The 14,604-nt window shown below is 32.5% G+C and overlaps 1 protein-coding gene across 5 annotated transcripts in view; it reads left to right on the forward strand.

The window, feature by feature from the left end:
* Nucleotides 1-14,604, forward strand: part of LOC127070769 (laminin subunit alpha-1) — a 119,224-nt gene that overhangs the window by 95,918 nt on the left and 8,702 nt on the right. For all 5 annotated transcript variants that reach the window (XM_051009178.1, XM_051009179.1, XM_051009180.1 and 2 more), the window contains 13 exons: nucleotides 10,712-10,818; nucleotides 10,932-11,115; nucleotides 11,332-11,687; nucleotides 11,819-12,016; nucleotides 12,121-12,291; nucleotides 12,354-12,517; nucleotides 12,587-12,721; nucleotides 12,799-13,054; nucleotides 13,201-13,372; nucleotides 13,485-13,706; nucleotides 13,781-14,034; nucleotides 14,222-14,333; nucleotides 14,418-14,562. In XM_051009178.1, coding sequence (XP_050865135.1) covers nucleotides 10,712-10,818; nucleotides 10,932-11,115; nucleotides 11,332-11,687; nucleotides 11,819-12,016; nucleotides 12,121-12,291; nucleotides 12,354-12,517; nucleotides 12,587-12,721; nucleotides 12,799-13,054; nucleotides 13,201-13,372; nucleotides 13,485-13,706; nucleotides 13,781-14,034; nucleotides 14,222-14,333; nucleotides 14,418-14,562 — 2,476 coding nt within the window. The remainder of the gene's footprint in view (nucleotides 1-10,711; nucleotides 10,819-10,931; nucleotides 11,116-11,331; nucleotides 11,688-11,818; nucleotides 12,017-12,120; nucleotides 12,292-12,353; nucleotides 12,518-12,586; nucleotides 12,722-12,798; nucleotides 13,055-13,200; nucleotides 13,373-13,484; nucleotides 13,707-13,780; nucleotides 14,035-14,221; nucleotides 14,334-14,417; nucleotides 14,563-14,604) is intronic.

Consider the following 14,604-nt stretch of genomic DNA (forward strand, 5'->3'; position numbering starts at 1 on the left):
GAATAAAGTGAATTTCATTTATTATTAGACAAGTTTAATATATTAAAAAAAATATCACCAGAGATCGACGTACTTATATATTTCTTCATTTAGTTATCTTATTAGTGCATTTATTCATTCATCTTTGATCATTGCGAATGTGAAATGTACATCCTTACTATAATTTATTCATTTGCATTCCTGAATGCAATCATGTACTTACTTTGAACCTTTCATATGCACTCCTGAGTGCAGGCAAGCCATTTCAATCATTTCACTTATATACCAAGACTAATGCATTTTTATTCCAAAATATAATCATATTTCTCTCAAATATATATAAACATTTATTAATAATCTTTGTATCATTTATTATATCTTCTTACTATTCTCTCTATCCCTCTCTCTCTCTCTCTCTCATATATATATATATATATATATATATATATATATATATATATATATATATTAATTCTGTCATTTCGTCCTCATTTGTTGATAATTTTGGAATAAAAATGTATACTCTTGACATATTTTAATATGCACTCCTGAGTGCTGGCTGCCATTTTATATATTCATCTGCATTCCTGAATGCAGGCATTCCAATTCGTCATCAAGTCTTGTAGATTTTTAATCAGAATAACCAAAATAAACAGAATAATCAGAATAATCAGATTAATCAGATTAATCAGAATAATCAGAATCAGATTGCAAACAGGTAATGAGGGTGAGGATATGGATGATAACGATAATGATTACCACATAAGAGTCATTTTACAACTCGTGGTAAAGCTGTGTTGACATTGAAATATGCATATATCTCGTATATATACATACACATTATGAAATTATGAACATGAAAAATATGATTAAAATATGATTATTCTGAATTAAAAATCAACATGCTTGGGTATCCAAATGCACTCCTGAGTGCAATGCTGCTGCAGGCCACGGACGTCCACACAATATTCAACGAGCGTGACTCTATCTTTGTAACTAAAAATCTACTTCAAGAAAAGACTCTACTTTGAAACTTTACAATGCAAGGACTCGACTTTAATTTAATGAAGCAAATGTAATGACTCGACTTTAATTTAAAAAGAAAAATGCAAGGACTCGACTTTAATTTAAAAAGAAAAATGCAAGGACTCGACTTTAATTTAAAATGAAAAGAGGGAGGGCTTGACTTTAATTAGAAAAAAAAAATTAAAAATAAAAATAGAAAATGCAAAGGGCTTGATTCTACTCTGAAATGAAAAACTGACTCTACTTTTAAAAATTACAATGATTCTACTTTACTTTAAGGAAAAATTGCAATGACTCTAATAATTAATAAGTAACTGCAAAAGCTTGACTCTAATCGCAAAAATCTTAATTTTTCACGAACGCGAATGCGGAACGCCATAGCAAGGAGATGGAATGGTCCATCATCTCCATCCAGGAACAAACTACTACGAGCATAAGTGTCAACGTGGTAAAGGGTAAAAGGGATTTTGATAAGACCACAAGCCATTAACGAAGGGTTCGACATACCGACCACCTTTGAAAAATGACTTGTAGTCGATAGTTGCCCTCTTGAGCCACATTATGTGGGGGCCTCTTCAGCATACAGCCACTTCTTGCTTCGTGCCCTAACCACTGCATTGGAGCATTCCTTACGTGCGACGCAAGATAAGTTTACGCATCAAAAAACGCCCTACCGTTCGAAGCAACGCACCCACAAAGATTGACATACTGCAGTAGTTGCTACTACAAGAATGAAATCGTCCCTAAGCTAAACCGACCTGATCCCGACCTGATCTCACTTTATGCAACAAGACTCAAACCACTCGTGTAAACGCACGCATCGAACGAGACGCAATGATCGCAAGCTAAGGGGTTGGGAAGTGAAAACACATTTTCGCACGCAGGTTTGTTCTGGTTTTTTCTTTTTTTTTTTTTCCTTAACCTAACGAGCGGTAAGCGCTTGCGACGTAAAGTATCGATTACTTCTAAATAGTATAACCACTGCAGTATGGCAAAATTCGCGAATGAATCACCCCAAACGGCACTGACGAGTCCCAACGCGTATTCTCAACTGCGTTTTCTACTCTGCCTAGGTGCGTCTCGATTTTCTAACGATCTTTATTTATTTATTTATCTATTTATTTAATTAAAAAAAATAAAAATAAAAGATTCATATAAAAATATTTCAACTAAACCGTAAAGCTATCCTAGCCTGTGGACAATCAATGGACTCAAAGAATCCACCAACCGTACGCAATAACACAGGCACATTTAATCGAATGCTCCAGCAGACATAATATTCATTCTATTCGATGAACCTATTACGTACTAACATTAACTCGTTGCACTTAGAAGATGGATATAGTTGCGGTAAAATGTCAAGATCACAAGAAATGTAATACTTCCACTTTACTTATGCAGGTATATTCTACTTCTAAATAAGAAATATATAGATAGTAAATATTTTAAGAATCGCGAAGTGCAAGAGTTAATTTAAAACTAAGTACCGAACAAATTCAAAATCCTTTGCTAAGTTCAAAAGATATGGGATGTATCTGATGTTCTCATTGGGTGCAAAGTTTTTCGAACTGTTTGATACTGATATATCGCGCGATGCAAAGTGTCAGCAAAAAATGTAAGAAAAAAAAAATTAAAAAAAAATATAAAAAGATAAAGTTCAGCCATGCTGAAAGATCGTAAAATTTGCTGAAACTTCACAAATCCCCGAAGAAAGGACTTCCCACTTCTGAGTAGGAATCGCATCCTTACCCGGTCCCTACCTACTTAAAATTAATTGACACATTCACTCAGAAAAGTATGCTACCTGCCTGCCTATGACCTATATTTAAAAAGTGCAAACATTCACACCAACACATACACTCCACGGTTCTCTCACACTCCACCAGGGTGCAAAAGCCTACACTAGAGAGCATGCCCCGGGGCACCTCCGACACCCTAGTTCAACCACGTATTTTTTCTAATATATTTTGGGAGTACGTACCAGTTGCTGAAATCGACTGCCAAGGCTAATGATTATTGCATATATGACTAAAGCAAAAATACTAGTACATACTAGTATATATATAGATACTAGTAATATATACGAGTATTTAGAATTTTCCACAAAAATGTGGTAACTATTATGCAAACCGATACTAATATAGTTATATATTAGATATATCAGATATCTATTTAAATGTTATCGCGAAACGATGTACAATGCACTTCCTAAAACGCACATACAAGTGCAAGATACACCGTGCAATCACCAGCACAATGACAGTCGCTGAAAAGGAAACTTAAAACTAAATCCACACTGACTGTTTCTCACCCACACGAGTAACACCTGGGTTAAACGCATGGATGAGAACGCAGAAAGCATGGGGGAGAAAGGGGTATTAGTATATTAGTGCTGAAAATCCTGAGCTAAAAAATGATTAATTTATAATATATATAAAAAAATATATAAAAAAATATATAAAAATATATATATATAAAATTTAAGCGGACTGTGACTCTAGAGTCTCTTTGCACGTCTTATTAGCAAGAGCTCAAACAAGGATGGATGATGGTAGGCGGTCACCACATATGAGTGTGACCACCACATATGGGTTTTACCACTAAAAGTGGTAAAAAAATAATAAGTGGCAAAAATAGTTTTGCAACCCCACCTGTATACACCGCTTAAGGGCCTTTGAGCGACCCGCGGTAGGCAGTCGTTGACATGGAGGGATGAAGTATGCACATAGCTCATATATATGCATACGCATTATGCAGTTATGAAATTTCATTATTAAGAAATATATAATTTTAATAAAAAAACCTCGGACGACTCCTTTCATTAAATGGCTGTTCTAATGAAAGAACGGGATTATAATCCACCACTTAACTACCAGAATCTATCCGTCGCGGAAGGGGTTTGTCTTCTTGCTCATTTATGGGTAAATCGATATTTTAAAATATCGAAGTAAATCGCGATTAAATGGACTAAGTACGAAGCAATGCATGTAACGTAAACCACGTTATATGCTTTATACGAAATCGGGTAAATTAATGCCCGATTTCATTACTAATATCGCGAGCAAAAACGAAGAGAAAAAAGTGCTAATAAACAGCACTGTAAATGAAACGACTTTGAAACAAGAAGACCCTGGCCTGAGCTATATATATATATATATAATAATAATAAAATATGCACAAGAAAATATCTAACTAAACGTATAGGGACCACTCGTGAATAAAATCAAAGATTTTAATCACGGACACTTTTGCTCGTTTCGGACATGGGACGTCTGCGAATACAACCAGTAACCCGTGCCGATAAGGACCTTTCATCCTCGGCATGATGGGCACCAGAGGAACTTTAAATTTTTTCACTTACTACTTAAGAAGTTCTGCGATGGCTCCAAAACACTCGTCCCCCTCGTAGGAGGTTGAATGATGTCGTGAAGTTGGTTGAAATTATTATTGCATCGTTGAATCGTTGAATGGATGACTCGATGACTCGTTGAATCGATGAATCGATGAATCTGTAATACAAAAAAGTACAAAAAAATATTAATTATATGTTCTATATCAAAGGAATATGTTGAATGAATGAAAAATGATTAAAATATATGATTTTAAACAATGAACGAGAAGTAATGATTACAATAAAGAAATATACTTACATGTGATTGTATCCTGACGAAGCCTTACATTCGTCGGTAAAGATGAAGAGGATGCATTTTTAAATTCACACTATCGACCAGTACAATATTTTTCGCAACGCAATCCTCTTCCACCGAATTGGCCGATAGTGTGTTATGATTCTAACAACGCGGCGAACAAATAGTTTTAACAAGAATATAACATAAATGCTTGTTTTCTGATCTATTAACGCGACCGAGAAATTCTAATCGGCGAACAACACTGACTCTAATTCGCGATTTTAATTAATTGTTATTAAAGCAACTCATTCGGTTGCAAAAATCAAAAACTTTTTCGCACAAGCACTGACTCTATGATCGCATTGCGCGCGATCAACAACTGATGCCTTATGAACTAAAAAAAAAAAAGAGGCACATAGGAAATGTGCCATGTCTGTTAAAGCAAAATGTAATATACTTTAAAAAAATGAATTTTATATTTTATAATATTAATACTATATGAATATTATAATATTTAATTTAATTTATGATATTTAATACTATTATTAATTGATTCATTATTGTGAACTTGTACTTCAATAAAATATATATTTAATAAATGTAATCTAAAAAAGAATATCATTCACAAGATGTAACTACAAAACTTGGAAACTATACCTAAATAAATTAGGTTGAACAAACGTATAAATATCGCGATGTATCTATTTCTTAAAAATAGATTTGATCGCAATAGGGTTATGCTTGCAGAAATATATTAATTATGTTGATACCTATAATTAAATAGATATAGCATTATATAATACAATAATACAAGAAGCAGTATTGTATTAATAATGAAGAGTATGTATATATAATATTTAACGATTAAACGTATCTTGAATCATATCTATTACTTTAATATAAATCACAGCGCGTGCTATATTCTTATTCAAACTTATACAAAATTGTGAATAATATTGAAAGACAAAATTTTTCTAATACACCGAACGTCAGCCTTTCGCCCGACAGTGCTTACGTTATACCATAAAAATGTATGGACACCGTAAGCAATATCGGTTACCGGATCTCACCGCAAGGAGGTAGCTGCGTATGGAGATCCATATTTAAATTGGAAAAAATCTCAACAATTGATGGAAAGAAACGAGTAAATGCTGTATATGTTACTACATTACCAAAGAGCTGCATGTATTACCGCGTAGTATATTCTTTAATGGGATGATGGCGATCGTTTTCTTCAAATAATGAAATAATTGATGATATGCCTCGATGTTCCAATTTGAGATCTTCTTTCCTATTCCAAGTTGTCGATCTGATATAGCGAATATATCTGAAATCAAATTACATAGATTTTATAATTAAAATACGTAATAAAATATTTTATATTCTAAATAAATTTTTAAGAAATCTGTCCTTACTTGTTCCGTTGAGAAGTCTTCACTCGTCCAGGACACAATTCGTACTAATCGTAAGAATGTTCTTTTCACCTCTGCGTACCGCCCCTCGTTCGATCTTATATGATACAATATTTTTGTTTGTGTACACTCCAAGGACTAATTTCCTGGAATTCCGGCAAATGTGAGAGCACGTAGCCAATTGTTCACATCGGGCTTACTCATCCGTGAAATTCCTGGAACTTCGTAGGCTATATGTTTGTTATTCTTCTCCGAGTGTTACCTATCTCTCTGTATTACGTCATGCGTCTCTCTGTTCCTTAAAAAAAAAAATAAACATACCAGCACGTAAACGAAAGTAAACGTGTATGAACGTGTTTGTCTGTATGAAATGAATAAATATATATGCTATGGATATTTAAATATACGTTTAATATATGAAAAAAATAAATGTATATATATATATATATATATATATATATATATATATATAGTAATAGTGAGTATAATGTGTATACATTCTATAAACGTTAATTATTTATATATAATATAAAATGAAATCATATATATAATCATATATATAATAAATTATTTATTATTTGCTAATAAGCCTTGAATTATCCAATTTTTTGTTGTACTTGATTTTAATATACGCGTATTATACTCATGTGTGTGTGTGTGTGTATGGTACGTGTGTATCATATACACACATCATACATACATATATATATATATATACTCATTCGAAACTTGAATATAACACAAAATTCGATGTTTCAGCACGAATTAATAATCAATTAATAATTAAAGCATCGTTAATAAGCAAGATAATTACCTGTATCGTGAAAATGAAGCTGAACAATCAAAAAAGTTATTGTGTAGTAAATTTTACAGGAGACGCCAAACGATCGATTTCTTTTTTCGCAGATATTTCTTGAACACTATTTTGCCTTGATCTGCAAATGACACATGTAAGAAAGCGTGTTTTAAGGAATCGATTGATATATTGGAAAAGAGTGTACATTAAAAAAAATTATGCTAATTACTTATAATTAAGAGCACGACGAAACACCGTGCAACTACCGGAGAAAACAAAAACGAAATGGCGTAAGCATTACTGGCAACGAAAGTAACTAGGCCCCGCCCCTTACCCACTTTACCCGCGAAAAATTAAAAATTTATTTTTCTGACTATTATTATAAATTAATAAATAAAATAAATTATCGAGGCATGTTAATTATTGAAAATTTGCATTATTAGAATCATAAAAATTAATAACTATTGTTTAATTAAATAATTAACGAAACTTAATTCTTATTACATGTACAATACTTCACACCCATACATTCTTAACTTACTATCGTAAGTCAAAAGTATATATATATAATTATTACATAGAATAATGAAATAATTCATTTCTATATATACAATATATATATTTACGTAAATATTCTCTATGCATTTAATACGTGATAAGATGTTTTATTTATAAACGTCTAATAATTTTTAATTAATAATTTTTGATGATTTATCTACTACGTGTACTTTGAAATTCAAGGCACGAGATCATCTCTCCATTTTTCTTTTTGTCTCCTTGCACATTTAAAACTTTTATTATAATAAAAAATTAACGATTAGAACAAAAATTAAATTTTCTTATACTTTTTAATACTTAATCTCGAGCATATTATAATCTCATTTACTTCACTGATACAATTTGGCTTTTGATTGGTCGTAATCTGGATGCTGTGAAATAAAACTCTCTGATTGGTTCACTGTGTAAAAAAGAAAAAGAAAAGAAGTGCAATGAATTTCTTGAATTTAAAAAAAAATAATTCACGTTAATAGACAATTAACATTCGTATAAGAATTTGTTTAAAATGTCTCAAGTGATTCATTTGTACATATATACTATAGGAAGGACAATAACCTAATCTCAACAGTATGCTAAGCTGAATAAATTCGATGTAATATATTATAACCTAATATATACATAGGTAAGATATGCTCTCATGTCGATTTTTTCAATATAAAATGAAATTAATTTTGTTAATTCAATATATTGTTCTATTTAAATATAACTCTTATTGTTATTATTAATTTATATAATAAAATTTTTATTTATATTAACATAATACTTATTTTAGCATGGAAGAACAGCATAAATCTTCTTTATCGACCGTGTAATTTTACGGCTTTGAATAGGTAATTAGCTTAATATTATCGTTTTATACTGATATCATCCAAGAAGTTTAATTAGAGATGTGGAGTCATTAAGTCTTCTTTCGATTTTGCAAGATATGTTATAGATATCGAAAGTATCTAATGATTACAATCAGGTAATTACTTTAATTATTTTTCGTTAGAAGCAATGATATATAAATTAAAAAAAAAGATAAACTCGTAAAAATCGATCAATGAAAGAAAGATTTTTTTATCAAGCTGCATTATAAAAGGAAAGTTAAGATTTTAATTAATTTTTATTAATTTATATATTTATCTTTCTAAGAAGATATTACTATACTACACATTTAACTGTTTATATAATTAAAAAATCTGTATATATGTATATGTATGTATGTATGTATGTATGTATGCTGTGTACATGTAGATACTCTAGATTTTACTAATGAGCTATTGTATTAGTATTAAACTCCATGTGTTATAAAACGAAGAAATGTAGAATCATTAAGTTTTAATGAACGATCTCACAGCAAGGAAGTCACGTGAGATTGAACGATGATCGGAATTTGTCGCGATTAAGTTTCCACAGCAAGTTTCGTTACGAGAATAGATGCTTGAATAGCTCGAAGGGATTAGAGAAACGCGAGATCATTATTTATGCCTTAGCTCGGCGCTATACGACCTGTGCTTGTTGCATCTTACGTCTACCTGTTTAAATTTATCATACGTCATGAGCTCGGCTGCGTGCCACCTCGACTTTTGCAGTAACGAGCTTCTCTAATTTTTGCATGACCAATGTGAGTTAAATTTTTTTTTTATAATTGCAATGATATATATTTGTTATTTCTTCAAATAAAATTATTAAATAAATTTTTCGTACTATCGTAAAAATATATATAATTATTAACTATTAATTAAAATTAAAATTGATTATAGTTATGTCTACAAAAAATGTATATGCATATATACATAAGAATTAATATTATTTGTATTAGATCAGTATTTTTTATATCATATTTTTATGAACAATCAATATTTCAAGGGAATTAATTCCAACAAGTATTAAGATCATTTTGATAAGCATGAACACGTAGACGAGAATGAAAAGAGAGTAGGATCGAACACGCAGTATGTTGTGTAGACTGTAGATTATTCAGATTGAAATTCGCTCGGTCGGACGGATCGGTGGCTATTAGCGTGCGTAACGTCGTTGTTGCTCGTTAAGCTAATAAATTAAACGAGCCGCGTGGACGAGCGTTATAATTACGACGATGTCACACCATACGTAGTTCGCGCCTCGATGCCGATTATCCTTTGGACGACACATCGTCCTGTCTCCTGTCCTTTGAAATCGCCCGAGTGTTGATCATTTTCAATCTTTTTACTTTCACGTTAATCGACATTCCGATCATATCGTTTTTCTTCGTTATCTTGTATTTTTAGATCTACCTTATATTTATCTAATGAATTCACGTTACGTTTAATATTATTTATTTATTTCATTGAAGCTGTGTAATGATAAGAATATCCTTGGATATTGATTAATTTCAAGTAGAATTTGATTTAATAGGAGATAGTTTTAATTAATGATTAATTGACAATTAACTTTTATAAGGATATATACAACTTTAAATAACACTTTTACAAATGATATTTCAATTATGAATTTATTTCTGCAAAGATATTATAACTATAAAATAACTTGTATAAGGATATTGTAATTCCTATAATTATATATATTATATCGATCTATCTATTAGATAGATCAATCATTGAGTTAGAATGTCAATAAAATCAATAAATTTTCATTTTATTATCCAGTAATACGAGCTATTGTTTTTCATGGCCGAATGGATAATACATAAATATACATCGAAATAAATCGTCCCTCATTTTCGTCGAAGTTCAAGATCTCATTTGAATACAATGCTTGTATATACTTCGTATGTCCGACGCATCACTAATTGCGAAATGCGATCGATCGATGTGGATCGTCGCAACGACGAAATTCGTCCGGTTAATTTTACGCGTGCGGATTCGCGTCGAGGACGACGCGGATTTATCGTTTCGGGGCGGTGACGCGAAGAGAAAACGAGATCCTACTAGAAATTGATTGAATATTTATGAAGCTTGCGTATTGATTTATACCTAAAACGTTTCAGAGTTACTTTCATGAATATATTATTATCACGATCGATCTAAAGATTTAAATCATTCGAGCTTTACATCGTTTTGCTGACATGAAACTTTATGAATAATTATGAAATCGTTAGATTCTAAGGTGCCGATAAAAGAAGTGAATAGAATTCTTCGGATTCTAAGAATATTATTACTGTTATGCAACGTGTTTATCGGTGATCATACATTAAACTAAACAACAAAAAATTATTTTTCATTGCATGTTGTACACTTATGAATAATGAATAGCAATGTGTTATACATACATACATATATAAATATATATATATATATATATATACTTTCTTATTTCTATTTCAACAGGATGTCGTTGCAACATGATAGGTTCGATCAGTTCGACATGTGACATAGTAACTGGTCAATGTCAATGCAAATCTCACATAGTCGGTAGACAGTGCGATCAATGTCAGGTGAGTTCTTGTTTTTTTTTTCTTTTTTTTTCTTCTTTTTAAAAAAACGTAAGTTCAGAAACTACAACTTGTTTCGTAAGATCTATTTGTATTGACTTGAAATTTCATCGTAGTCAGATTACTGGGGCTTGACAACAGGAACAGGATGTGCTCCATGCAATTGCGATCCCATCGGGGCTTTCAATTCTTCCTGCCAACAAAATACAGGAATATGTTATTGTAGATCTGGCGTGGCTGGTCCACGTTGTGATACTTGTCTCTCTGGTTATTATGGTTTCTCGTCGAATGGATGTCAACGTGAGTTATATTCAAAAATATTTAATTTTTATTTATTTATTATATTAATGTGTAATGTAAGTTAAATTTTATTATCAGCCTAAATTATCTAATTTTTATTTGTTTATTATATAACTATTTATAGCTTAATAATTTGTATATCTGATAATAATTCGAAGACACTTTCTGCAACGTTACTACGATCATTCTAAGACTATTTTTATTTTAATCGGAAAGGATGCGATACCTGTGTGAGACCAGGACATATTTGTGATCCCGACACAGGACGTTGTGTATGCCCAAGCTTGACCTACGGTGAACACTGTGATCGATGTAGACCAGGTTCATGGAACTTGATTCCAGGAATTGGCTGCAAGCCATGCGCTTGCACCTTAGGCTCGATGAGATCTCAGTGCGATCATCGAGGTCAGTGCGTTTGCAGGATCGGCTACGATGGTCTTAGATGCGAGAGATGTGCTAAAGGTTACTATGGTTATCCAAGATGTCGTCCTTGTGGATGCGACGCTGCTGGAATTCTCTCTTGTGATGGAGAGATCTGTGATTGCAATGAAAATGGGCAGTGTTCGTGCAAGGTACATTTTCATATAAAAATATTTTATCGTAATAATTATACGATTATAAAAAGCAATAAAGTTAATAAAAAAATTTATTACAATTTTATTTCGAATTCAATATGATTTTTTTACATTTGTGTCTGAATTAGGAAAATGTCGTTGGCAGACAATGTAATCGATGCAAGGATGGTACCTTCGGCCTAGCAAAAGATAATCCAAAAGGTTGTACCGAATGCTTTTGCTTTGGTAGAAGCAAACATTGTCAACAGGCTGGTTTCAGTTGGGGATTGAGAAGAATTAAAAAACCTAGGACACTTTTTATTAACGAATCGGTCAACGATATTATGGTAAGCCAAAAAATGATTGTCGTTATATTATTATTAAAATTATATGTATATATATATATATATATATATATATATATATGCATATACGTGTGCATCCGTTTTAGATCACCGATTCAGGCTCAACAGCAGTTTTTGTTTACTCGAATAATGAATTAGATGTCATTAATGGTTTAACAATAATTCCTAACATTGAAGGAGACGTTATACTTCCAGCTAATTTGTATTATAATTATCATCTTTATTGGAAACTTCCAGAAACGTTTTTACACGACAAGGTAATATTTGATCATAATTTCATTAAAAGAAAAATTCTATGACTTTTCATCTGAAATTCAAGGTTGCATCTTATGGTGGATTATTACGTTTTGCTACGTCAACTGATGGTGGTATATCATTGAGATCGGCACATAAATATCCACTTGTACAACTACAAGGAAACGATAGGATCATCCTAGAATATTATTTGCACTCGCCTGTTAAAGATAATCGCTATGAAGTCAGGTATGACGGTAATGATCTATTCAATGTGACAAGAAACATCACGTAGTAAGGCGGTATATTCCTTTGTAGATTTCACGAGTCTTTATGGCAATTACACGGCAGACCAGATTACAAAGTTACCAGAGAGGTTTTGATGGTCGCTTTACAGAATGTGCAACGTATCTTCATAAAAGCCACAGACAACGCGGACTTTACGAAGACGACGTAAGCTAGCAATACCATTTGACAGGTCCAATCTGAAATATTAAGATTATTCTAATCGTGCAAAATGTTTTTGTTAGCCTTCTGGAAGCATCTTTGGAAGCTGCAGTGTTAACTCACACTCATTCTCCACCATTGGCAAGTGGCGTTGAGATTTGTCAATGTCCTCCGGAATATAACGGCACATCTTGCCAAGATCCAAGTATAGGCTTCTATAGATCGTATGAAAACACAACCGTCACGTCTACTATAGTAATCGATCTTGTCGGACAAGCTAGGCGTTGTCAGTGCAGCGGTAGATCAGAGATATGTGACAGAGAGACGGGATATTGTCAAGTGAGTGACTAAGATATTCTCTAACTGCTTGTCTTACATAACGAAGCGTGTAATCGTAAACACGTGCATTCATGTACAAGCATGTTGTGCGTGTATGTGTATAAACCTGGATAATGTTTCATAGATATCTATGTTCTTCTTCGTAGAATTGCAGAGGCAATACTATCGGTCCAAGATGCGAGATTTGTGCAGATAGCTTTTATGGACATCCTGAGATCGGTGGCTGCAAACCTTGTCCCTGTCCACAGGTTGATAAAAGATTCTCAAGTAGCTGTGTCGTTCGTGCTGATAGTGAACCGATTTGTCACTGCAAGCCTGGTTGGTAACTCATGATTTAAACAAAATAAATTGATGTAAATAAACGTAGATAGAGAATAAAGCATATATAATCAACCATGATCGTCAACTATTCTTTTTCAATCGATCACAGGTTACACCGGCAGAATGTGCGAACGATGTACTCACAATTATTACGGTTTCCCTAATCTACCCGGAGGCCAATGCATACCATGTAATTGCAATTTAGCAGGTAGTATTAGCGATAAATGCGATGAAAAAACAGGACAATGCAATTGCAGACCAGGTTCAACTGGAAGAGATTGTTCTCAATGTACAGCTTATCGTCACGTCTACATCGACAACGTTTGCACGTGTAAGTGATACGAGAATATTGATTTGATTTCTCATTGATATTCATCTTATTACTTTGATATTAACGATTTTCAGCATGTAACGACAACTGCACCGGAATTTTATTGGACGACGTCGATACGATGATGGAAGAACTTGCAGCTGGAACATCTCACATCGCTGATGGTTACGTACCTCCTCCCTGGGAGGAACTAACTTACATCGAATCGAATACGAGTTTTCTACTAGACCAGTTGAAGCTGCAAAGCCAGCTTAAGCAGAGAATGAAGAACGTGCCCTGGTACGAATACAAAAAGCTCATGAAAAACGCTGAAACTTTGTTAAGAAATGTACGTACTTAACTGACCAGTGTTTTAAAGTATGAGAAACACTTTTTAGTTAGATTAATTGATGATAGAGTATATGATTGAAAGAGAGAGAATTTCTTTCTTTTTTTTTTCTTCTTTCATTCATAATAAGAATTTTCTTTATACATTCTCGTTGATATCAGAAAGGAGATCTTTCGTTTCTTTACAGGCAAACGATCATACTAATCGTGGCAATTTGTGGAAGAATAAGTCGAATGATCTGAAAAACAACATTTTCAGTACACAAATTGAGATCAGAAATCTTTACGAAAGTATCAAAGGTATCGTATGTCTAAATTCTTTTTTTTTGGAGAGAATTAATTTGTTGTCTCCTGTGTATTCTTTAATCTTATCGTTTTTTTTAGAAACTATATCACGATTAAATTCTTATGGTGATGATGACAAAAAGATTGAAATCAAAAAAGCCTTGGAAACGGCGAAGACGATACTGCACGATTTGAAGAACGTGAATTTACCAAAGAAAACTGCGAAGATTCAAGAATTTATCAAGTAAGCAATTGCAATTCTTTCTTTGCAATTACTACTTTTTAT

This window comes from Vespula vulgaris, chromosome 19, assembly GCF_905475345.1.
Source record: "Vespula vulgaris chromosome 19, iyVesVulg1.1, whole genome shotgun sequence".
NCBI classification, from domain to species: domain Eukaryota; kingdom Metazoa; phylum Arthropoda; class Insecta; order Hymenoptera; family Vespidae; genus Vespula; species Vespula vulgaris.